The sequence below is a fragment of the Aplysia californica genome, unplaced genomic scaffold (assembly GCF_000002075.1).
Source record: "Aplysia californica isolate F4 #8 unplaced genomic scaffold, AplCal3.0 scaffold00021, whole genome shotgun sequence".
Classification (NCBI taxonomy): Eukaryota; Metazoa; Mollusca; class Gastropoda; order Aplysiida; family Aplysiidae; genus Aplysia; species Aplysia californica.
In genome coordinates, this window is record NW_004797291.1 from 1,941,409 (window position 1) to 1,968,177 (window position 26,769).

Below are 26,769 nucleotides of genomic sequence, written 5' to 3' on the forward strand. Positions count from 1 at the left end.
CCTTCGCAGACATCGATACCAATAGATCTTGTGCCTTGTGCCAGGGCTTGGCTTGGTCTACCTGGATCATGGACCTGGCACTGACTGAAAAGTGGTTTTGTGATTCTTGTTATTGTTGTGTTCAAACTTTCAAGCATCAATATTGTGGCATCGTGGCATTAGACAGCAGTCAGTGATTAAAAAGCAATTTTATCCAATCAGACTGGGTGGGCATTAGGTTATGCAATGTGTAAAATGGTGTATTCCAGGGTAATCCTACTCTTGCGGTCGTCTGCCCCTCCGCCGGCACACCCGAACCGAGTGAACCAGCTAGCCTACTGTTGTGTAGGCTAGGCTAGAGTCGTAGATATGGTTCAGATCTAGATCTATGTAGTGGGTCCTGCTTGAAACAGTATCACCGGGGTCGACGTGTTGTCCCCGTGTTTAACTCTAGGCCGATATATATCATGATCAGATAGATCTAGATCTAGAAATCTCTAGATCTAGAAATCTAGATCTAGATCTAGATCTAGATCTAGATCTAGATCTAGCCTATCTATCATAATCTATGTAAACTTTTACTTGATCCTCGTCTATAATATAATACAGTTCAGATGTGACAGCCTGTTAAACAAAGGGACAGCAACTAGATATCCATACATGACGCTGGAGAATAGCCATCGATCTGCCGACCGGCACAATGCTGGAGAATAGTACCACTTGTATAAACATAATGCCATACAAATGGGATCTCTTTTTTAAGTTTTTAAACTAGATCTACAGTGGAGTCCACTTATAACGAGTCCGGAAAAAACGAGAAGTCTGTTACAGTGGAATCCTGTTATAACGAGAAGGAGGGGACCGGAGCAAAATGTCTGCTATTGCAGGATTCTCGCTTTAAGGGATCCAGTAATAAATTCAAGGGTAAACTTTAAAGTAGGCCTAATCTATGAGTTTGGTGTTCTGTTTATTTCCTTTTGCTATATCCGCTGATGATGATTTTGTTCAACATGACCTCTAGGTGTTACTTGATCAAAAATCGAATCAGGTTTCTTTTTCTAGAACTAGATCTAGCGATGTTGACTGACAGCTCGGCGTTGGTGATCAGAAAGAAAGGACTCTGGGCTAACTCACCCGGTGTGTTTTCCCCCACCCCACCACACCCTGTGGTGCATTCCGTCAGCTTGCACACGTCACACATTCGCTCCATCCATCACATTGCTGTGACCTCTACATCCCTGCATCGGAGAAGTGAGAGGCATGGTAGGCCTTGATAATCTAAACTAGGCTTACGCTGGCCTATCACGCGATGCGTTTTGCTTGTCTGCGCATGCCACACCCTCCCTACTCAGTTGTTCCGGCTTTCATTGTTGACACACATGGGCTCTCCCATTCTTTGTTTCGCTAGTCCACCAACTAGTTTGTCAACTGGCGAGATTTTACATGATGTATAATTGGCCCATACGCTGCGCACAGCAGCAGCAATATTCCGCTATAACCGACTCGCGTGTTTGTCTGATTGCGCTATAGCAGTATTTTATTTACAAAGATAAAGAAGAGAAAAAAACGGGTTTTTAGAATAGTGTCTTCATAACAGAATTCTTGTTTTTTCCGGATTCGTTATAAGTGGACTCCACTGTATAAAGACACAATTCTAAAAACCCGTTTTTTCTCTCTTTTTTTCCTTTGTAAATAAAATACTGCTATAGCGCTATCAGACAAACATGCGAGTCAGTTATAGCGGAATATTCCTGCTGCTGTGCACAGTGCATAGGCCAATTAGCCTTTACATAATGTAAAATGTAAACCCTCGCCAGTTGAGAAACTTGTTGGTGATCTAGCGAAACAAAGAATGGGAGAGCCCATGTGTGTCAACAATGAAGGCCGGAGCGACTGAGTAGGAAGGGTGTGGCATGTGCATGCAGCAAGCAAAACGCATCGCGTGATAGGCCAGCGTAAGCCCAGTTTAGATTATCTAGGCCTACCATGTCTCTCACTTCTCCGATGCGGGGATAGAGAGGTCACAGCAAAGTGATGGATGGAGCGAATGTGTGACGCGCGCAAGCTGACGGAATGCACCACAGGGTGTGGTGGGGTGGGGGAAACCTGATTCGATATTTGATCAAGTAAGACCAAGAGGTCATGTTGAAACAAAATCATCCTCAGGGTAGATAGCAAAAGGAAATAAACAGAACACCAAACTCATAGGTTGGGCCTACTTTACAGTTTCCTTTGAATTTATCACTGGATCCCTTGTAGCGAGAATCCTGCTATAACGGATATTTTGCTCCGGTCCCCTCCCTTTCGTTATAACAGGATTTCACTGTATAAACATCATCAGCATTATCAGTCATCACAGTCACTCCTTTCTCCTCCATTGCCAGTGATATATTTTTTTCCTTCCATCTTTATTCTTAAAAAAAAAATAGGGGCCCAGTTTCTAGACATCTGACACAGATCAAGACATGAGATCGAAAATTTGTTTTTCATTTGAGTCAGATGAATCTTTCCCTTCCTCCCCCCCCCCCTTAACTTTTTTAAAAGTTCAGGTTAACAACAAACAACAGAGTTTGTGTGTATAATTAATGCGTTTAGTGTGTTGGACTTTTAATATTGGGTCTTCTTGTTATTCACATTAAAATCCTTTATTTTTTTCTCTGTTATGTGAAAGTTTTGTTTTGTCTGAAATTCTCAGTTGCCATCTGTAGTCATTCTAATTCTTTGTCAGCTTCTGATCTCTGCACATTCTTTATAATGTGCTCAATTTTGATTTGCTTTGTGGAATGCAGACAATGGTTTCTCTAGCATGCTTCAGACTGGAAAATAAATTTGAAGACAAAGAAACACAATTAAAGCTACAGGATGTCCATCACATGATACTGGAGAACTGTGGACAGTGCTATAGAGATTCCTGTGGTGACTGCAATTCAACAGAAACTCACAAAATTTGTGTCAAGAATAAATGCAGGAGAGGAAAGCGTTATCAGCCGTTTACAGCTTCATCGTGGAGAAAATTTGCAGCAATTGGAGGACACTCCCTTTTTCCAAGGGATCACAGATTTCTCAGTCTTGGTACAAATCAATGCAAAGACCCACAGAAGTCTGTCAGTGAGCAGGCATCAAACAACAATTCTAGATTCATTGTGAAACTAAAAGAGTTGAAGGAATTTTTTAAGTTAACAGGTGCGATGTTAAAGCCATGTTTTGTATTGACATATTGTGTCTACAGTACATACGGTATAATTTGCTTACATCGACATGCTTTGGGAAGTGGATTTGATGTCGATATATATATAAATGTCAATAAATGAAAATATAAAGCCAAAGAGGAAAAAACAAGGGAGGTTAGCGGTAAAAGACAACACTACTTTTTAAAGCTGGTTTCTTCCCTTGATTCTTGAAACTAACAAGAGGCAGGGGGGGAAGAGGCAGAGGGGAGAGGGGGTTGGAGTTACCGTACCAAAGACCGAGCAACGCGAGGCGCACACTACATACCAGCGCAAACTTTGTTGTAGGCCTACATGATCCTTGTAAGGCCAGTTTATGGCCGCTTGCTAGAGAAAATGGAAAGGTGAGGCACTGACTCGCTGACCGTGGCACTTGCCAGCGACAGACTGAGAATGGGATGAGGAAGGGGAGTGAGCCGGGAGTGAGCGTGAACGATCGGGAGTGGGGGTAGGGAGGTAATGCCCAGCGCGTGAGGCGCTCACGTTTTTGAGGCACTGTAGCCTACCGCGTTGGAGTTGGAGACTACACTGTAGGCCCTACATGACCTACTAAAGCCTGGTGTGTCGATATTAGGCTACTTGGCGGGTATGCAGACTTAATGAAGAACTAATGAGTTGACCCTTAGCGTGGCTTTTCCCCGCATTTTTGTTAGTGGGCTTCGCCAGGTACCCTGGAAGTCCAGGAAGATGTCGATAAAGCAGAGTGGGCCGAAAAAAGTCAATACATTATAAGAGAAATTGTTTAGTGAAGATATTGAAGGAAAAATTTCGTAATTGGAAAATATGTCGATATGTCAAAATGTCGATATAAGTGGATTATACTGTATGTTGAGTTAATGGGATTACAGGTGCTGTTTTTTAATAAAATTGATGGACGGTAGAACATTTGACAAAGAAATGTAGCCTCGTTATAAATCTCTATAAAACAAATTGGGAATATAATGAAAGCTTATCGGAAAGTGTACTCTGTACCCCTCAACATATGGAATGAAAATAGTCTTTTTTTGTCTTAGACTTGAATGTCATTGATTAACAATTCACACTTACAGATCCACTGTCTTAATGTGGGGGTGGAGGGTGTATTTCTGATCAGACCAGAAAAAGGGATACATGTATATAATTATGCTGTATGAGAATTAATCCCAAAGAACCATTTTTAGTATTATACAGTTTAATGTTGGAATATATATAGAATGCTATTTTCCCTCATATGAATGTAATCTTCGATTCTACAGATGACAAAGTGATCCGAGACTTTTTGAAAGCTGACAGTTGCAGAAGGATCGCAGATAAGGTAAGCTATTGTTTGTGTTTGTAAGTTAATGCTCTACATGTACTAGAAACTACAGGGGAAACCATATATAGATCTATAACAGGCCTGGTAATATGAGGGATCCGGTAATAACAGGGATTTTTAAAATCCGTGTTTTTTCCTACTCTTTGTCTCTATTAAAAGTTATCGGCAATAACAAGGTCTCATCGGAGCCCAATCGGTTATAGCAGGGACAAAGGCTCGTTAACAATGTGTAAAAAGTAAGAGAGAGAGAGAGAGAGAGAGAGAGAGAGAGAGAGAGAGAGAGAGAGAGAGAGAGAGAGAGAGAGAGAGAGAGAGAGAGAGAGAGGGAGGGAGGGAGGGAGGGAGGGAGGGAGGGAGGGAGGGAGGGAGGGAGGGAGAGAGGGAGGGAGAGAGAGAGTAAGTAACGCAGTGATGGAACAAACCCATGCAAGCCACGCCGCTGCAAGCACACACAGTGGGTGAAGCGAGAGAGGGCTGAGGTGTGCTGCAGACTTTAATCTAGCCCTAAGCCTAGCTAACGCGTTGTGTGTCATGCGCAAGCCTGCCACATGGCCAAAATCCCTGTTCGTGGGTACTTGTGGCAAGGGATACTACCCATGAATAAATACAGCTTGATTAATCCAGAAATGCTTACTTCCCTTGCTTTTCTTATTTAATAGGGATCTGATATAACAGGACTTTTTCTCTGGTCCCTCCGTCCCTGTTATATCAGGTTTTCACTATATATTAGACTAGAGAAAAGAACAAGAGAAAGTTGATAGCTTGGTGGTTACATTTAAAACTTATGCATACCGGTACTCAGGGCTCATATTGCCCATACGCCTCTGCAGTTTGGGACCCCTCATTTGCTTTGGGAAGCTAAAAATAACACCCGATGTGAGACTGTTGTAAGAGGTGACATATGTACTTAAGGCTGGTCTCCTGAAAAGTGCCAGTTGGCGAAGGGCCAACTGCTAGACCCTGTAAAAACTAAACACAAGAAAAGCAAACAAGCCTTAACACTTGGTGTGAGACAGGGCTGATAAAGGAAACCCGAAGGGGGCACAGAAATGGTACATGTATCAGTATACAGTTACAGTGGACCCAATGGACACAGTTGGACGATCTGGACTTTGCTGATGACTTGACTCATCTGTCGCACACCCAGGAACAGATACAAGCAAAGACTTGAAACAGCCTTCATGTATCAGAGTCTGTCGGATTGAAGATCCACAACGGAAAGTTAAAAAAAGGTTTGAAGGATAGATGCGCCACAAAACAGCACGTCTCAATATAAATGGAAGGAAGTGCACCTGAAGCTATTGAATCCTTTTGCTATCTTGGGAGTTAAATAAATAGAGAGGGAGGAACAGGAGCTGAAATCAAGTCCTGTATCAGAAAGGCATAGGCTACATGTACTTACATATCTTTGAATAGGATTTGGAGGACCAGGGATATCTGGCTCTGAATAAAGCTGAGGGTATTCAACTCAAATATAAAGTCAGTCTTGTTGTATGGATGTTAGAGATAGCACACATCTTAGACTTGCATAAAGAGGATATAGATTTTCTTGAGAAAGTTACTCAGAATCAGCTGGACAGAAAGGGTCATCAACAAGGGAGTGTCAAGGAGAACAAGACAGAAGCCAGTTGTGGAGGAAGTGGGCAGAAGACAGTGGCAATTGATCTCAGGAAGTAAGGCAGTTGCATAACATAGACAGTGCTGAATAGGAATCCACAAGGTAAGAGATGAAGCGGAAGGCCACATGGAACATGGAGAAGATTCTCAGAGAATGGTGTACGGAAAAATGGGAAGACATGGAATAATAATATCGAGAAATTACCTCAGGATAAGGAAAGGTGGAAAGCGATTGTTTTTGGCCTATACCTTGATGCATGGTGAGAAAGTTGGTGATGATGATATTGCCCATTTGATACTATTGTGGCTTGCCATCTAGATTTAATTTTTATCGACAGCTCCAAAATTAAATCTAGATGGAGAGAATATTTCTCAGAACTCTTGAACGCCACCCAAGAGCAAACAAACAAAGAATTCCAACCAAGTCACCCAGAGGAAGAAGAACCAACTATCCTACCATCAGAGGTCAGACAAGCAGTTAAAACCAGCCCAAAAAAAACAGAAGCGCAGGAATAGATGAGCTCACCACAGAGACCATACTAGCATGTTGTGAAACTGGAATAACTTGGCTCACAAAAATCTTCCAGAAAGCATGGACAGAGAGAAAAGTTCCCGGCGACTGGCAAAAAGCGGTCATAGTACCAATCTGGAAGAAGAAAGGCAGTAAGAGAGACTGTGGAATGTATTGAGGCATTTCACTGCTAAGCCATGTGGGCAAGATTTTCGCCAAGATATTGGAATGGCGAACAAGACACAAATTAAGTAGTTGAACCATTTCTGAGTGAGGTCCAAATGGGATTTAGAAAGGGAAGAGGATGTACCGACGCAATATTTGCCCTACGACAAATGTGCGAAAGGGTAATACATGTGTAGAACACAACAAGAAACTAAATATAGTATTTATCGACCAGGAGAAAGCTTTCGACAGAGTGAACAGAAACAAGCTTTGGAAAGAACTCGAAAACTTCACTGTAAGAGGCCAACTTCTAGATAACATCCGTGCCATTTACGAGAACAGCATAAGTACAGTAAGAAAGCCAGAGGGACTCTCAGAATGGTTCGAGATAACACCCGGAGTAAGACAAGGCTGTGTCCTATCACCACTACTATTTATCATACATATGGATAGAATTACAAAAGAGGCCAACACAGAACCAGACGCCCTAAATGAATTACTCTTCGCTGATAACCAAAGCCTGGCACACAAGTCTCCAACGCCACACCACCAGATTAAATGAAGAATGTAACAACTACAACATGAAGATCAACATCAACAAAACAGAGACAATGAAAATAAGCAGAAAGCCAGAACCACTCAGGATACACATCAACAACAATAGTCTCAGACAGGTCCAATAAATTAAGTACCTCAGAAGTATATTCACAGAGGATGGGCGACTGAACAGAAAAATTGAAACACGAGTACAAAAGACCAATAATGTTAGTTACCAGCTTACTCCACTACTGAAACATCCTAACATCCCCATGACAACAAAACTCAAAATGATCAACACCATATTCATCCCAACACTCACCAATCAATGCCAAACCTGGACCACGAACAAGACATTAGAGCAAAGAATTGCAACATGTGAAATGCGATGCCTTAGAAAAGCAATAGACAAGACCAGGCGAGACGAAATTAGAAACACTGTAATCCGAGAAATGGTGGGCACAAATGATGTCATGCATCACATCCAACACCAAAGAATCAAACGGTTCGGACATCTCCTACGATTACCAACACACCATCCAGCACAACATGCCTACATCCAAAACTTCGATGACAACAAGGCTAGAGGGCGACCGAGAAAGACATGGATAGATGGAGCGAGAGAAACATTAACCACCCACGGCATCCCCCTGACCCAAGCTCTCCGGTTGGCCACAGAGAGATGTCTCTTTCTTCCCGCGACACCCAAAAGGAAGCGGCGGATAAAAGTAAAAGTAAAGTGGCTGGCCAGGATTTTTCTTAATGAAGGGGCAAAAGCTACCATTTTGGCAGTTTAATAAAAATCTTCCAAAGACAACCATGGTCCATGTTTACTTTTGGGGGATTTGGCCAAATTGTGCCAAAATGGTGGCTCTTGCCGCTTCATGGAGGAAAATATGGCTGACTGTGACTCAAGTAGACCGAATCCGATTGGCAATGTACCCTGGTTATAAAGTGAATATCCCACTCTTACATCTCTGTGTCTGAGCTGAGATTTCAGTGAGATGCAGTGAAGTTGTTCTTCATTCTTATTTTAGAAAGGTTGCACCTTTTACTGGTAATGTTGCAGACCAGGTGTACTTGACTTGTCCCCAGTAATGGGAAAGGAGGTCGGGGTGATATAATCATATGCCTTAAACGAATTCATGATTGTAGAAGAAGAGCCATGGGCTACAATGTCATATTATTTTGCTTGTGGGGAGGGGGGTTCTGTTTAAAAAAAATGATTCTTGGGTATTGTCCATTGGCTACACAATATTTAGACAAAGGAATAAATTAAAATAGAGTAGTAGTCTTTTGTATGATCAGAATCTAGTTCACTGAGATTATTGCCTGTTTCACCAATTGGTGGGATGGTCTTGAATATGGTGATCCTTTTTCATTACCCTCCCTTGAAAATTTTTCTGTTAGCATGCCTTTTGAGCACTTTCGTAAGCGCTGGTAAATCACATCCACACCATCCTATACATCTACACAGTAGTGCTCAAGGCTCACATTGGTAGGGTAAGCTACCTCAAACCATGTGACAAACAATCAAACAACCCCCCCCCCCCCGTTTCTGTGTGGTGTAAAGATTTCAGTCGGTGGAACCAAACTTGGGATTTTTGTTTCAAATAAGGGTTCAAAGCATTTTCTGTCAAGGACGTCAAAACCGTAGGGAAGGGAAGGAATTTTTCTTTCTATTTCAGCTTTAGGGTTTCCGTTTTATAGAGGTAATTATAGAGGGGTTATCAAGAGGGAAACATGGAGATTCCATTTTGACAGGTTTCTATTAAGACTGGTTCAACTGATTTGTGAAAAGAACTTTCGAGCTCGGAAGGTTGAAGGACCATAAAACTTTTTTTTGTGTTTGTGAGTAGGTTGCTCGTTACACCTGTTTGGTCTGAAGGGCTGTGAGCCCTTGTGATAAGGTTCTAAACAACTGCCAAGCTCACCCCAGGGAAGGTTAAAGGACCATAAAACTTTTTTTTTGTTAGTGAGAAGGTTGCTTGTTATCTGTATGGTCTGAAAGGCTTATAAGTTATTATTGGGATATAGGCCTACATAGAGACAATACAGGGACATCATTTGTTTAGATAAAGCTTGTAGTTGTAGTTTCATAGTCTTGTCACTGGTAGTTTCAAAATTTACAATACAACAACTAACTGTTTTTGCCTTTGGGGCCCTGTAAACCATTGAAAGAGTGACAATCATGTGATCAACTGATTTTGTTTTACTCTCCCAACATAGTCATTAACGAGATTGGCTGCTTCAACCCTGCCCAACCTGGGTTAATTAATTAGGAAACCGCATCTCTTCTGACAAAATAAACTTCTTCATGTGACTGGAGCTAAGGTCCTTTAAGTGTGCAGTGGTAGATCTTAACCATTACACTACTACTTACTCATGTAAATGACAGTACATTGTACCTAGTGGGCTGCACCATGATGTCGTCAAAGGTCACCATAAATTCTTCTGTTGGTCTTTCCACACAGTATCTGATTGCAATGGTGTTTGCGTACTTTAAGAGAGCTGACTTCAAGGTCAAGGATTATACCAGGATGAATTTCTTCATTTGTCTGTAAGTACATGAATTAGATGATATGCTATTGTAGATTATTGTATTCTAATTATATCATGTGTTCCGTGATTCACTTAGAAAGGCAGGAAAGAGGAAAATACAAATATGTGTTTTGATTCAGCATATTAAGTTAAATTCCTGCACAGAACTACTACAGTCTAGCATGCATTGAAACTGATGGGACGCGGACATCTTCTTGTAACGTAGTATATGTTATAAATAAAAAGAATACACACATGATATAAAAGATATTTGAGAGCTGAAAATATGTTTGCTATGTCATGTGCATCCTCTCTTTGTGGTGCTAGACTTTACTTTTTTTCTTTTTTAATCAGATCAAATATGATGAAGTTGTAAACACCTTTTGTTGTAAAATAATTTACTCTTACTGATTATGGTTTGCATTATGGTGCAGGTTACTCTGGTTCCAAATCTCTAATGGAGTGTTCTTGAATTAGAGTTGTATGGAATTTTTATATTTACTTGGTTGGGTTTGCCCAGGGGTGGGTGTTAAATTTGAAGGTTCCCACCTTTTATACAACCTTACAATACCATGGAATCTTTATATTAATGGTTGTTTGAACTCTTAAAGGTGCCCCTTAAACTGCTTTTCAGGTATCTTGCCAATGATGTGGAAGAAGATGAAGAGGAGATCAAGTATGAGATATTTCCTTGGGTTTTTGGAAAGAAGTGGAAAGACAAGTGTGTTAGCTTTCTCAAAATGCGAGACCTTTTTCTACGGAGAATAGACTACAAAGCTATCATCAGTCGCAAATGCTGTGATGAGGTTCGTGCTACTGTTTAGTTTAAAAGATTGTTCCCTGTAGGCTGGAGATAAACATAAGGAATAATGAGTTTGTTGAAGAAAACTTTCATCCAACCTAGTTGTTCACATTGGAAGTTGATTAGGAGGTCTGGATATACAGAGGGAGCAAAAGGTATCAACAAAAATACCAACTACCCACCCTTCAAGTGCTGTATGGTTATTACCTTGCTGTGTTCTTCAGTCTTTTTTTTTTACCCTTTACTCACATGGTACAGGTTTTTTTTTCCCCAGAGTACCTCCTGCGAACACTGGTACTTTGAATGTAAAATGAAAAATTAATACTGAAATTCCTAGCACTAGCACACCAATCATAATGAATTTTTACCCAAAACTATAAAAGGTACATGTAGTTTTAAATCAGATACAGAATCCGGTTTATTTGAAACTAATTTCAAAAATAAAAAAAAACAATTTGACACTGCAAAAATATCCACCTCATAAAAATGCTGATTGTCACCAAAAGTATTCATTATTTGCTTTTTTTCCTCCATATTTTTTGGGAACTGTGAAAGTATAACAGACACAAAACAGTTTCTACAAGAATGCAGCAGATTACTATTGGTTTGTGTCTTTTATTGCATTATTAAGAAAACAAATTGCAGATCTGGTATTTCATCGTTTCACTGCTATCACTTTGTTTTTGAAAGCCATGGAAAGCCACGACTTAAAAACTATGGAATTTGTCCGATTGTGGTGACACATCTACTAATGTTTGGAGAATCAGAGATCCCCCCCCCCCATCACCAGTAATATCATACTGGGACACAACAGATACAGAACCTGATAAATGAATAAAGAGAGCTTTTATTGTCATCTTTGCTGTTGTGCTTTTATGACCAAATCGACTTGAACATGTCCTGAGGGCTTTGAAATACACATTTGTGCACAGAGCGGCATTAACCCACTGGAGACGGTTCATGCAGCATTTGCGAGCACCAATATTTCCACGAGAGGAGGTTCACGCACCCCCTGCGAGCACAAGTTTCGCGTTATCTCCTCTGCAAAGTATGCACGTAAACGATGGGTGAACCGTCTCTTACCGTGCATTTGACCTTTGTTTCGTTTCGTGCAAAGTTTCACCGGAATTGGCTGGAAACTTTTTGAGATATCGACCTGGAAGGAAAGTTAGTCACACTGAGGCCCTACTTCTACTTCCGTTTTTCTGACATGTCTGTTCTCGCAATGCTTTGTCAGTACGTGGGCAGCACGTTTAGGTTTAGTAAGAGTTTTACGGCACTTGCAACATGATAAATTAGTGCCGAAGATTAGGTGTTACAAGTGAGTAACAAACACAAAAAAAGGAGGAGAGATCAGGATGAGAGTTGTTTGATAGGAAAGAAGGAGCAAACCACATCAGAGCACCCGCCATCCACCCACTTGACGACTTTGACAGTTCAGAAAATTCTGATTATGATATTTAAGATCTGTCCCTGTGGTTATATGCACCCGGCATAATTAATTTAGCGAAATTTGATCATTTTTTGCATAATTTCTGATTATTTTCCTTTATCATTGTTTGTTAAAATTAACAGAATCGCATAATTTCACATTTTTGGGCTCAGTTTGTATAATTTCAGATTTTTCCTTGCATAAAACGACAGGGATAGTTAGACCACGGGGACGATGATTTCAATGTAAATGAGCATCAAAGCACTGATTCTGATAGAGAGTGTTCTAGATCTAGACTAGACTTTCAAATGCAAAATTCTGCTTTGTCTGGAGACCTGTTTTTTCACACTGAAGTGGATTAGACAGCTAATACATAGGAATATCCTATTGATTACCTGCCTATTCATGAGTTTGGACTTTTTATTCATTTTGAAACACAAGACACAATAAAAGACAGACACAACAAGGTTAATTTTTTGGGGGTTTTGTTGGTTTTTCTTTGCGCAAGATATTACGTCAAAAAATTTTGGTGAGCAACAAATTTTAGCACATTTTCAAAAAATAATTTCTTAAACTATAAAAGATATTGCCTTTCTGTTTTTTGTGTCATATTGGGCATGTTTAGATCTGTTATGTGTGTAAAAATGGTGGTTGTATGTCTTCGGGAAGGGTGTTGTTTGAAATGTTGAAATATCCCCACTACGAGTACGTGTTGGTACGTCTCGTCCAGAGATAGCTCACCAAACAACTCTTCAGCGCATGTAGACCCGAAAAAGCACAGTCTCCAGTGAGTTAAGCCAATACGAAAATACAAAACTTAAGTTCTCTTCTCTCTTAGAAAGATATCAAAAAGAATATGCACAGGCAGAAAAAAACAAAAACTATCACCGACGCTATACAGTGGAGTCCACTTATAACGAGTTCTGAAACAACGAGAAGTCTGTTATTAAGACACTATTCTAAAACTCCGTTTTTTCCCCTTCTTTATCTTTGTAAATAAAATACTGCTATAGCGCAATCGGACAAACACAGGAGTCGGTTATAGCGGAATATTGCTGCTGCTGTGCACAGCGCACAGGCCAGTTATACATATAAACCTCGCCAGTTGAGAAACGTGTAGATGATCTAGCGAAACCTAGGAGCTTACATCAACTACCTGAGCAAAACATAGAATAGGAGAGCCCACGTTTGCCAACAATGAAGGCCGGAGCGAATGAGTGGGGAGGGTGTGGTGCGCAGACAAGCAGAACGTATCGTGTGATAGGCCAGCCTTGTCTAGATTTTCTCGGCCTACCACTACCTATTCCCTCACTTCTCCGATGCGGGGATAGAGAGGTTACAATGCTGTGATGGATGGAGTGAAGTGATGGATGGAGTGAATGTGTAGAAACGTGCGCAAGCAGACGAAACACACCACGGGGTGTGGTGGGATGGGGGACAACACAGCGGGCGAGTTAGCCCAGAGCACATTCTTTCTGATCGCCAACGCCGTGCTGTCAACATCGCTAGCACTAGAGAAAGAAACCCGATTCGATTTTTGATCAAGTAAGACCTAGAGGTCATGTTGAACAAGGTCACCATCAGGGGAGATAACAAAAAGAAATAAACAGAACACCAAACTCATAGATTAGGCCTACTTTATTATTTCCATTGAATTTATTACTGGATTCCTTATAACGAGAATCCTGGTATAACGGACATTTCGCACGGGTCCCCTCCCTCTCGTTATAACAGGATTCCACTGTACCAGCTATTTTTAGGTTTCTATAGTGATGCATTAAAAAAAGCAGTTATTCAATTCTCAAGGAGATCATAAAGCAATGTAAAAGCATAAAACCTGTTCATTCTTCTCATTTTTATTACCACAGATCATGGCGATAGAGCCAGACAACTCAGTTTGGAAGCGAGAGCGACCCCTTCATCATGGGGGTGCATTCCGGAGTTACATGAAGAGTCCTGACGATGACGGCTGGCCTCGCGGTCCAAAGGGAAGTCCCAGATTCTGCTCGGAATGCAATGCTCCTGACAGCCAGTATGACTCGGCCAGCACTACGAGTACGTGTTGGTACGTCTCGTCCAGAGATAGCTCACCAAACAACTCCTCCGCACCGAGTTCAACGGGAGACTCCAGTGATGCTCTCCAAGTCCAAGGTTTGTATTGTATGCCTTATTGCTCTGCAAAAGAATAGTATTCAACATTCGTTAACCCTTAAAACCCTGTATTCTTTTTTTAAATTGAGATACTAGAAAAAATTAGGTTCGTTCATTATTTTTTTTTACCCTGTCTTTAATTGTTAGATTTTACTGAAGTTTGAAAATTTATTTATAAGAATGCAGTCTGGGCAAAAGGGGAAAAGGTTAAAACACTGGTTTTTAGGACCGACTCTATGAATAAAGTCTTGTGTGTAATCCCTAACTCCACTTCAGTCAGAGCATCATTAGACTCAGCCTTAGATCTAGCCTCTGGTAGCTCTAGTGGTGATCCCCTGCCTCTTCCACTATCGTCAAAATCATCATCGATGTCATGGGAAACATTGCAATTGTCTTCAGCGGTCATATTTATTGATATATCCAACTGGGAGATCACCATTGGGGTCTGGTTCAGGATAAAAAATGCCAAAATTTTGCGGCCTGAAGGGCCTCGCAGCCAAAAGTGACTAATTTTTCTTAAAAACTCGCAAAATTTCCTAACTTTCGGTGTAGAACTGCTCTCATTACATTATTGGTACTTTCTGCTCGCGACAGAGTCATCTGGAGTTACATCCCGCGTTTCTCGCACCGGGAATTAAACGATAAAGTTGACCTGCGGTGTAGGAAGGTACGGCTTCAGCGGTTATCAGCGGTATAGAGCTTTCCCCGTGGTTTTATGCGCCCCGCATAATTTAGCAAAATTTGATAATTTTTTTGCTTAATTTCTGATTATTTTCCTTTATCACTCTTTGTTAAAATGAACAGAATCGCATAATTTCACATTTTTGGGCTCAGTTTGCATACTTTCAGAATTTTTCTTGCATAAAACGACGGGGACAGATAGGGGTTAAAACACAACTGCTGCTCCATTTTCATTACCTAGATCTAGGTCAGAGCTATAGATGAAGACTAGCTAGAGAAATACAGTCGACTCCGCTTGTGTTGATCTTCGGTTATGCTGATCTTTTTCTGCAGTCCCAGCACCTTCTTCTTTACAGATCCAAACGGATAAGTCACTGAGCACCACGCCCCGATTTGTCTCCTAACCCCAGAGAACCCCCCATTTCTCTCACTTTTGGAAAATTCATTAAAAATCGAAATGAAATTCTATTTCTTTGAAATTTTCTGTGCTATTTAATAAGATATGGGCTCAACAGACACAATAAAAAATTTTTGTGAAGAATGAATGACAAAAAAATGTATGGGACAGAAAGTTGGGACAAATTTGCCCCAGAAAAAAAAGGAAATGATGTGACAAAGCAGAAATCTAATAAACTTACTCAAAATGATATGGCAGTGTATGTTTGTAGGAGAATGAAGCATGAGTGTGTACAGTGAAGTAGCATAAAAATGTAAGTGATAATTAATTTTGAAAAATAAAAAAAATATAGAGCCTGGATCTAGATCTAGATAAAAATCATTGGTGACAGACTGAGAAGCATTTTCATTGTCAGTGCTGCTAGTGCTATGTATAGATCTGTCATAAGATATTCCAGGTCTGGGTAGGGCCTACATATATATCTTCTCCACTTTGAGGGCTGATTTGAACTAGTACTGGGGCTTGATCTATCATCATCCCCAGCCGGACAAGGCTGCGTACTCGTTCACGAGTCAGATTCATGATCGAGAGATGATCTTGGTCTAGTTCTTATGTCATTTTCTCAGTCATCTTCATCAGTGCTGGAGAATTCACATTTTGATTTATGAAGTTATCTATCTAATTCTAATAGTAGTAATAGCCTACTTCACCATAATTATCAAGACTCTCAATGAACACCTCGTCGTGCCATGCATCACTTACAAGAAACAATAACAACAAACTGCGTGGAAGTTCCTTACTTTCAGTTATTCAGTTCGTTAGACAAATAACCCGTTTATTCGCACTAAAAGTGGTGAATATACACAAACAACAAAGAACTAGTGTGTCGATATCCTGTTTAAACAACTGGGGCTATTTGCAACCATTTTTAAACTGCTGAGTTTACTTTATAGTCAATTATAGTCGAACCAGCATACGCTGCTGTTGCTGTCCGCGACGAGAATTTTACCGGATCGCATATGGTGCGAGAGCGGAGCTCGGTGAGTTCATTTGAACTTCAGATGAGTTCATCTTTTTTTCACTCCCCTTGATGGTACCAACATATCCATAGTCGACTGTATTCAACAAATCATTATAACACAAATGTTCCATTTTCCTTACCTAGGTCAGTGCTATAATCGACGACTAGCCAGAGAAATACTTCAGGCAAAGTAAATGACTTTTTACTTTTTAAAGATTAGGTTTACGGCGTTTGCAACACAATTAGGTCATATGTGCTGAATATTAAAGGTGTTACAAGTGAGTAACAAACACAGAAAAAAAAGGAAAGATAATGACGACAGAAGTTTGATAGGAAAGAAGGAGCAAGCTACACCAGAGCCCCCGCCAGCCACCCAATAAATGACTCTTATTGGCCCTATTTCCCAGTATATCAGGTACCGGTATACTATTGTCATTGTCTAGCATTTTGTCATCAAATGTTCTGATCTCTATGATATGAGTCTATCACATTCTTGCACTACTCTGGAAGTTATGTCGATTGTTAGGATTGAGGAAACTTCCAGTTGAACAACCCCATTTCTGAAAAAGCAGCAGGAAAAATTGTGATGACAGATGAAGTAATTTTTAACTATATAATCTTTTTTCCAAGTTACCCTCAACCCAACTGGTTCACTCAGAAATGGCTTAGCACAGCAGGGAAGAGCACAGTTTTTTTACTCAGGTAAAAGCTTTGAATACCCATGAAAAAATACTATGAAAAGAAAAACCCTAAAGCAAATAATTGATTAGAATTTACTTAATAATAGTCACAATTATCCTCAGATCTGAGACGAACATTGCCCAAAGATGTGAATGATGACGTATGGCCAACGGCTGAGGAGTGACAGCTCAACTCTGACATGCATCCACTGGTCTCTAGAGCAAGCCTCTGTTAATCCCTTGATTGACAGAGAAATTTTAGTATTTAAACAGGGTGTTGCAATTAAAAGTGAAAATTGTCTGTCTTTTTGTTTCCATGTTGGAGTATTTTGTTCTCTCTGTTCCAAAAGAAGTTCAATAGGTTTTATTGATTATGAAGTGGTCACTGAGATAAGAAAAAGGGGCTCTCCGCAAGTTCTTTGAAATGCCACAACTTTTACTGTACTCATACCGAGACCATTATATATTTAATTGTGACCGCAGAGTAGCTCGTACATCCTTCTGAGTTGTAAATGGTCCGTGGACCCAAAATGAGACTTGACACTTCTCATTTGGGTCTGTAATAAGTGTTGTCATGACAGCTGATGGACAATAAACTGTACTACATCAAAGAAACTTGTGACTTAAAATTCTTTGTGGGTAAACCTTTTATTTTTTTCTTTAAGTGAGCCTTAACTGATTCAGCCCACAGCGCTGCTCACAGCGACTGTCTCTTGAGTTTTGACGCAGAGCCCCTGAGCGGGTCTTATCTATTGCTCCCTTTCTTTACATCACATTCCTCTCTTCTTTTTCCCTGGCCACTTACTTTACATTTCAGCCCTTTCTTCTGGTGTTACTGAACAGTATATTTTATTCTGTATGCCGCACATAGGGTTTTATAAATTTAAATATTGCCTTATTAACTTTTTGTGAGACTACCCATATGCTACAAAGTGGTCACAAATTATTTGTGTCAGGTGCCAAAATTATCTGTGGGCTGATTCAGTTAATATCTTTTCGTGAGAAATTTTTTGGGCTAAGTAAAAAACCCCCCACAAGTATAGTAAAGCTAATGAGGCAACCAGCTGTCACTATTATGGCTAACAAATGTTTTTACAAATATCTTCGATAATTGAAAAGTTCAAGACAGGTTTAGTGCGGAACTGCAGCACTTTTTGTCTTTCTAATCATGCATATCTCCTTTGGTCATCTTGTAAGAAAAAAAACAAAGTCTCAGTAGTTTCTCTTTAGAGTATCCCCCATTACTATAATAATTAGGGCAGGGCTCATTTTCTGTAAAAAAAATCCTGGAGCAGAATTGCTCAGCACTTAATAATAATAGATAGCCTTTGTATAGCGCATATCCCCGCTCCACAGCAAGCTCTATGCGCTTTATAATCTAGACTATTACCCCAGCAGACCTGAGAGCATTCTGAAACAACCTCAAGTTCCTGGAAAGCATACAGTGCAAGCGGCCATTTATAGGTGCTAAAACACTAACATACTGACAAGATCTTTTGCTGTCTATGGCCGGGTACCCATTCCCACCTGGGTGAAGTGGGGAATATTAGTTAGTACAAAGTGCCTTTCCAAAGGACACAACATCGGGCCCGTGGCTCAAACCCCCTTAACCCGCAACCTTATGATTAAAAGTTCCGAAGCCTAATCACTAGGCCACCAACGCCACTTGAATCCAAATTAACAGTAAACAAAATCAGAATAAAAGTCGTGGATATTTATACTCCCTGAATTTAATTACAGATGTAAAAAAACAAAACAGAAAAACCAACCCCTTCGAAAGAAAAAATCCCAAAACAAAACAATATTGAGCTTCCAAATTCTAAAAAATCACAGACCACCCTGAGATACAGTGGAAACCATATGTAACAGGCCCGGTAATGACAGGGATTAGTGAAATCCCCGTCTTTTCCTACTCTTTGTCTCTATTAAAAGTTATCGGCAATAACGGGGGAACATCGGAGCCCAAACAGTTATAGTTATAGCAGGGACAAAGGCTCTTTAACAAAGTGTAAAAAAGCAAAGGAGAGAGAGAGAGAGAGAGAGAGAGAGAGAGAGAGAGAGAGAGAGAGAGAAGAAAGAGAGAGAGAGAGAGTAAGTAACGCAGTGATGGAGCAAGCACACGCAGCGGGTGAAGCGAGAGGGCTGTGGTGTGCTGCAGACTTCGATCTTGCACTAAGTCAAGCTTTTCGCACGCGTAATGTGTCATGTGCAGGCCTGCCCCATGGCCATGATAGAGGGCTGTGGTGTGCTGTTTGTGCGTACTTGTGGCAAGGGATACTACCCACGAATAAATACAGCTAGTGCTAGATTAGTCCACAAATGCTTACTTCCCTTGCATTTCTGATTTAACAGGGATTGGACATAACAGGACTTTTTTTCTGGTCCCACAATCCCTGTTATATCAGGTTTCAACTGTATTGGTATGAGTATTTTTTACATTTTTTAAAAATTCATGAAAACGAGCCTAAAAAATTAATTGTAGTTGAACAACAATGGTACATGTAGGTACCGCAAACTGGCCGTGCGACCCCGTGGCGCACTGTCACGGAGACCAAAACCCATATTTTTACCCTCCGTGTGATCATGCATACAGACACTTGATATATAAGAAGAAAGAGGATCTTTTCCTCTCTATAGTGGTATTATTTATTTGAATCAACGATTCTTTTGAAAGCAAAATCTTGCGGGATATAAAAGACAACACTATCGAAGTTTTCACCACAGCGGCCGCGCGTTTCGTGTATTGATTTTTTGGGTGACCTCGGTTGAGCAGGAACAGGGAGCGTATGGTATTAAATACTGCAATCTGATTCGTCGATATTTCAAGATTAGAAGATGCTCTTTCCGGTGATATATTTCTAAAGACTGTCCTTAAAGAATTAACAGAAGAGATTTGCATGTGAAAACTTTTGGAGTTGTTTTTTTATGGAACCAGTGATCGGACTGACTACGGAAATATATCGGCAGAAAGCCCATTCATTCCTCTTCAAGAATTACACAGCCATTATATGCAAATAAACACCGGACGCTCCCCGTCGGCTTGCAAGCAGGGCACCATCGCCCCGGTTCCGTATAAATTCTCTCTTTTTCCCTTCAGCGCGGCCCGGCGCGCAGCCGATAAGCCGGCGGTCGCGAGTGGTGATTTTAACCTCCCCTTGTATTTCTTGCCGTTTTGGTCAAAAAGCCATGTTTACGTAAATAAATTTCAATCTTCTGGTTATTTGATAGCCCTGAAAAAAATTGAGCTTGTTCTCTATGTGCATAAGTGTGTGTCTACAAGTTTTTGTGAATGTCCATTCAAATTTAAGAATGTTGTGACATCTCAAAGTGTAGACATTTCGCAATTAAAAAACTAACATTTTTCTGCAACTTCAGATGTTCATAACTTTGTTAAAAATGAAGCTACATGTATAAATTTGGTATCAAAATGCTCAGAATGATAAATTCTATAAGGTGGTGCAGTTAAATATGAAATCAGAGGACTTTGAAATTTCAGTTTGTGGTACCTAGTACATGTAGGCCTACTACTGTATTTTTGAGTCAACGACTGAAGTATTGATCAAATGAAGGCTAACTTACACAGCCAGCTTTACTTGACAGCATGTTCCTTGCTTGTTTCACTTTGCCTTTTGCCTCAAAACTTCCTTGAGGAACCGAATCCTTTTATTGATGTCGGACAGACTCTCAGGCTGAAAGAAAAGCCAATACAGGTTTTGATATGAGAGTGTGGCTGGGCCTGAGGGTGTCGTCAGCGACAGGCCTGCTTCTTCACTACCCCTTGGGCAGTCTGTCTTTCTGCGGATCACCATAAAAAAAAAATGACATTCCTTTTGAACTTTTATTTCAAAGTAACATCACTTCATTAATCTTCCTTTGCTCTACTTCTGTTAAGGGTGATCTGCTTCCCTGTTTCTAAAGCAGCTTAATCTAATCTAAGTCTAGCGCTTGCTCAAAACTGTCAAAATTCAAATTCATGAAAGGTAATGATTCCACCAAATTCATAATGATGGTTAGCCCTGTAAGTGCAGAGAAATGAAACTTGAGGTATTCCGCAAAGACCTTTCCAGCTGTGGAACCTATTTATACAGGTCCATTTTCTTTAATTTACATTTTGCCAGGAGAATTACTTTGGCTATTCCAGGACAAGAAATTACCTCTGATGCATTGTGTGATTTGTCTTGTGTTTCTTCTTTGATATGCCCTTGTTTCTTTGCTAACTGTGAAGGCTTCTGAAAAAAACCAAAGTCATTGGGGGGGGGGGGGGGGGGGGGGGGGGGAAAGGAGGGATAATATTTCGATACACAATTGCAAGAGCTCAAAATTCTATCACTTCACAACTAAAGCAACTCTTCTAATAACACTTAGGCCTACTTTAATTCTCAAGGCTCTGTACATCTTAATAACCAGAAACTGACAACAGGTAGTCAAACCCAAGACAACACATGAATGCTGTCCACTAGAATCGGATGATTCTTACTTGGGGACAGTGTGTGGTGGAAGTTTCCATGACCATTACCACCCTAAAGGTACTGATTATTACCAGTATACCAGTAGGCCTACAAACTGAGAGATTCTTTGACTTGAGGCCCCTACCACTTGATTGTAGTTTTATTGCTGGTATCTTTAATTTCTTTTAATAATGCAACTCACTGAATGACCTAAAACCTGGATCACTCCACCATGGCGTAGTCAATATATCTACTTCATTTTAGTACTTTATGCCAAGTTGCGGAAGCGATTCCACAGTTTATAAAAGAGGGGTGGGTGGTGTGCTCCGGGCAGTGTTGATTACATCATTACGATCATGAAATAAAAATCTAGTCAATAAAATCTATACTTACCACATTGTTGAAATATTCAGGGCTTATACCCTCCAAAAAGCTTATCCTACTCTCCAGAGCCTTTATTCTGCTGAACACATCCATGTGATCTGCTTAGACAAGAAAATATCAAAATTAAGAGCAGACAATTTTGTTAACAGATCTAAACATAAGAAACATGCCTTGAACATTCACAAAAAGGAGGTACAAGAGTCAGGTTAGCCTTTATTTCCACCTTAAAGTTGCACATATCGACTCTTACAACGTGTGACAAAGGTCTGCATTACCACTTCGTTACCCTAGAATTACCAAGTTCAATTTTCTTAGTAGGCCTACCTAATTTTGAGAAATTTGACATTAAAAACACTAAGTTTCATAACATTTCAAGTTTTTCCGAATGCAACTCTTTGAATATCTTGATTATGACTCCAAATAATTGTGCAATTTTGATAGAGCACTCAGGAATCAAACTCAGAACTCCCACGAGCAACAGTGAAGCGCTTAAACATTACGCCACAGACTCCAGTAAAATCAACATTTGCTCAACACTGTATGCTTCCCAGGAAATTAAGATTGTTTTACAATGCTATCAGGTCTGCTTGGGTAATAATAAAGACTGTAACACGCACAGAGTTTGCTGTTGAGCGGGAATCTGCCCTATGCAAATGCTATGAATATTATTATTATCTAAGAGCAATAACTTGCATGTCAGTGTACACATCAGAACCAAACATTAGTAGAAAATCAACAGGCCTACCACTTGTCAGGCATAAATGTGTCTCCATATTAGCCAGTCTCTCCTCCACCGCCTCTGCTCTCTGTACGCTGACTGGAAGCTGGTGGGACCTCTTGGTTCCTTCACTGTCAGCATGACACTGAGTCTGGGGACCCTGCAGATTTTCTACTTTTTTCAAGGCTATGTGACTCTTCCCTCCTTCTCTGTGAACATAGACAGCTTCAACCCGAGCACAGCTATTTTCAGAATCTGGAAAAAAATTAATGATATAATATGTCTAATAGTTGTAAAGTGCAAGAAGCATGCTGTAGAGCATGGATATACTCATAAATGCAACTGATATTATTATGTTTTGTTTTTGTAAAGTGTTTTACGGCGCTCGCAACTGCATAAGGTCATATGAGCGCGCGGGACACACTTAATATTTTCAGTTGGTAGGAAATTTTGAATTTTGCCCGGGTGGCGGCCGAAGCCTACTCTTATCGATTTTAGACCACCAAGGGATCTTTAACGTGCGCAACTTGCACACGGGTCCTCCGAGATTTTTCGCCCTTGTCCGAGAAGGCTAGGTGTAGATCTTTCCTACCAGAAGATCAGGGGTGTGGCAGAAAGACAGCAGTAAGGAGGAGCCAAGGAGTAGCATAGAAAGGCTGCAGAAAGAGTCAGGAGCCCAGATGAGGGGGCAGAGGAGGTGAGGGGGTGGGGGCAGAAAGTGGAAATGAAAGCAGACAACAGAACATTGCTAGAGAGCAGGAAAGAAGGTGAAAGGAGACAATTTTAGAGAAGAAAATTTTTCCGTCGCTACTCGGATTCGAACCCGGGACCTTTGAATGAGAGGCCAACACCTTAACCTCTAGGCCACGAGAGCCCCCTGATATTATTATTATTATTATTTTTATATATTCAGCATAGAGATGTCAGTGTCTGTGCAAACTCCAATCAAATTGTGTAACCCTAACAAGCAAATTCAGATAGCCCAGCTAATCTACAAATCCGAACAACAAAACTATCGTAGCACATTTACCAAAAATGCAACTTTGGTTTTAACTTTTCGATCTTCACGTTTCACAAATAAAAAGAACCTCATGAAAAAGGCTATCATGAATAAACAGACGAAATACATGGAAAACAATTATTTACCTAAGGAAAATGGAGAAATGAATTCTCGTATATTTCTTTCATCGACTTCATTTCTTTTGCTCTTCATGAAAGCTTCAATTCTTCTCTTAACCTGAAACAAAAATCAGAAGAAAACCTAAGTGTAGGAAAGAGTACAAACCTCAAATTTGAAAATGAAAAAGAACATTACCACAAGCCAACAATTCTAAAATACCCACCATCATTCACCAATAAATTGTCAATCAAAGTCAAAGTAAAACCAAATCTGTGCAATATTGGACCTGTCAACATGAATACTCTTACCACCAGTAGACAGGAGATTAAAAAGTGAATGCTCCTGTATTGTAATAAGATTGCAAATGTGAAGATATTGTTTTCTCCCTTTCCTGTTTGTACATGTAGTCACTTTCTTCAACATCACTAACTGTTCATGTAAGTTGGAATCAAGGATGAAACAGATGAAATCCACCAGTTAACTATCTAAATATTTTTTGGAAGTCACATTCTTTTTTGTATAAAAGAGGAGTAACACTTCAACAAAAAGAAAATGCAAATTATTTTTAAGCAATAAAAAATGATGGGCATATGTTATTCAAGAAGAATACCTGACCATTCCCGTATATAATGCATATAACACAGGTCGGTGGCGGAAATTTCTCTTGGACAAGAACATTTATTACTCTTCAAACACAAAAAAGTTGAGTTACAAAATGCTCTTCAAACTGCAAGGGAGCGGGGGGCTGTCTTGTAAGTGGCGTCGGTGGCCTAGTGGTTAGGCTCTCGGACTCGCAACCGTAAGGTCGTGGGTTCGAATCCCGTCAAGGGCCCGACGTTGTGTCCTTGGGAAAGGCACTTTACACGAATTTTCCTCACTTCACCCAGGTGGGAATGGGTACCCGGCTATAGACAGCGAAAGATCTTGTCAGTTTGTTAGTGTTTGAGCGCTTAATCGGCTGCTCGCACTGTATGCTTCCCGGGAAGCTGAGAATGTTTCGGAGTGTTCTATGGTCTGCTGGGGTAATAATATAGTGTAAAGCGCATAGAGCCTGCTGTTGAGCGGGGATATGCGCAAAAACAAATGCAATCTATTATTAAGAATTTTTTGACATAGCGCTAAATGAGGTAACATGTGTAAATCATATCTCTGTGTTGGTACCAGATAGAATGAAAACTATAGAAAGTTGTCAGTCTACCAAAATTCCTCACAACTGCAAACGTAACACTGTAATCTTAAAAATTAAGATGCATTGAGACAGCACATGGGTGTAGCAACACAACATAGGCTTTGGAAAAACATAATCTTTGTTTCTCCAAACAATCTACAGAAGAATTCAAAGACGACTACAGACAGACAGAAGTTGCAAAAATTAAGCAATAAAAACATTGCATTAGTTGTGATTATAATGGAAAATGAGTACCAACAGTTATACTATCAAATAGATGAGAGATTTACTATAGCATAAAAAAGCACTAAAATCGGAATTGATTAAATAATGCAATACTTACCTCATCTTCTGATTCAGCTTTGATCTGAATAAGACTGGGACTAACTCTACCAGACACTTCATTTCTCTTTGACTTACAGCACTGGTGTTCACATGTACAGCTGGCAGAATTTGAGGTAACATCTCCCTGAATCATTGTTTCAGTTCTAGGACAGTCTTGACCTGAAAAAAAAAGGCATACATGAGCATACCTAGAAGAGATATAAATCAAACCATACTTTACTATATGAAAAGAAGTGAAATAAGAAGGGGAAAAAGAACTGAAAAAACTCGGTTGGAAGGTTGTTAAGGTCATCAAAACCTTGATGCAATTTCGCATGACTCCTTTTTTCATCAGGGTAAAAATCGTATTTATTCCCAAGCTCAGCCAAATCCACTCGGAACATGGGCAGTCATTTTCATTTGTTTTTTAAATTTGACCCCCAAAAAACCCAGCTTGTGAATGCCACTGTTTTCAGTTGTAAACAAAGAGGGATTACAGTGGGTGTCGCATTCAACGAGGTTGCCGGGACAAGCTTGTTTTCCTCGTTGGATCCGACCTCTCGTTGAACGTGACTAAGACTAAAGAAAAGAAAGGAGACAAGTTATCATATAGGATGTACCAATACCAGTAACTAAAACAGTTGTTCCCCCTGATGACGAAAATCTCAAACAGGATCAGCGTGCGCATGTTTGAGCTGTGCTCTGACCGTCATTTCTGCATTAAAATTTTTCTCCAGAACACTTCGCGTGGAAACATACCCTCTCACATCTAGGCCTAGATCTACATAAATTAAAGGCGGCAACATGAATTTTCTTATCAGGGAAAGAAAAGAAAATTGAAAAAAAAATGAAGGTCTCGATCTAGACCTACCCATCCAGAGTTCATCCAGTTTCACACAGCCTGCATCGCGTTCCCATCCACCCCCTCCCATCCCTACCGTAGGCTAACCCTCGCCCATCCTCTTGGCTTTGAGGCCCATATTAGGAGGCACACAAGATCTAGCAATTCAATGTGTTTGGAATCGGTGAATCTTGTGCTGCTTCGCGTGAGGTGGAGAGAAAGGAGTAAATGTCTTCGCTTTTGGGGCTACTATTTGCTTTTATAGTTTGGTTATCGTGACCTAGTTGAAAGCGACTTCGGTCTGTTTACAACCTTGTTGGAGCCGGCCTATATTTACAAAGAGATAGAGGTAAAAATCAGGGATTAAGGATTGCCTCTTCGGAGCTGACTTCTTGTTAAATGTGACCTCGTTGGATGCGGCACCCACTGTTTTCATATGTTATTTATTTAGCCCAGTGATTTCAGTCCATCAATCAGATGATGGTAATGACAGATTTTAATCTCCCCCCCCCCCATTCCCTTATCATGTAACACAACGTGAAAGCAGCTACCAGTGAGTCTAGTTTAGCACATTGAGTTTGAGTCAGTCTAGTTCTTAAAATTTTGTCTAGTAGGCCTACTAGTAGAGACTTAATAGTGCTAGTTACAGAAGCAGTGTAATGTGAAATGTTATTAAAAGTTATTGGTTCAATTTTTTAGCTTAACATTACAGACCGAGACGGGCTTGC

General features: G+C 40.3%; 2 protein-coding genes across 7 annotated transcripts; one reads left to right on the forward strand and one right to left on the reverse strand.

The window, feature by feature from the left end:
* LOC101847468 (speedy protein A) lies at nucleotides 1-17,650 on the forward strand. 5 transcript variants are annotated; one of them, XM_035972234.1, is made up of 7 exons: nucleotides 1-91; nucleotides 2,769-3,162; nucleotides 4,442-4,500; nucleotides 9,808-9,893; nucleotides 10,509-10,680; nucleotides 13,977-14,259; nucleotides 17,162-17,650. In XM_035972234.1, the coding sequence occupies exons 2-7, from the start codon at nucleotides 2,772-2,774 to the stop codon at nucleotides 17,221-17,223; spliced, it is 1,053 nt and encodes a 350-aa protein (XP_035828127.1). In that variant the 5' UTR covers nucleotides 1-91; nucleotides 2,769-2,771; the 3' UTR covers nucleotides 17,224-17,650. The 5 variants fall into 5 exon arrangements, with proteins under 5 accessions (XP_035828127.1, XP_035828133.1, XP_005090814.1 ...); XM_035972240.1 differs by having other exon boundaries at nucleotides 68-91; nucleotides 2,785-3,162; XM_005090757.3 differs by lacking the exon at nucleotides 1-91 and adding an exon at nucleotides 98-206.
* On the reverse strand, nucleotides 13,947-25,380 carry LOC101846939 (MAP3K12-binding inhibitory protein 1; the record flags this gene model as incomplete). Of its 2 annotated transcripts, none has more annotated exon segments than XM_005090754.2 (7): nucleotides 13,947-14,283; nucleotides 20,618-20,727; nucleotides 21,193-21,267; nucleotides 21,880-21,968; nucleotides 22,616-22,843; nucleotides 23,735-23,825; nucleotides 25,220-25,380. In XM_005090754.2, coding segments are annotated over 6 exon segments (690 nt in total). In that variant the 3' UTR covers nucleotides 13,947-14,283; nucleotides 20,618-20,655.
* Between the last annotated feature and the right edge of the window lie 1,389 nt (nucleotides 25,381-26,769).

Coding starts and splice junctions, on each gene's coding strand:
- LOC101847468 (XM_035972232.1), top strand. CDS start 226: ATGTGTAAAATGGTGTATTCCAGG. Junction 9,894..10,508: donor ATGAATTTCTTCATTTGTCT/GTAAGTACATGA, acceptor ACTGCTTTTCAG/GTATCTTGCCAATGATGTGG. Junction 10,681..13,976: donor GTCGCAAATGCTGTGATGAG/GTTCGTGCTACT, acceptor TTATTACCACAG/ATCATGGCGATAGAGCCAGA.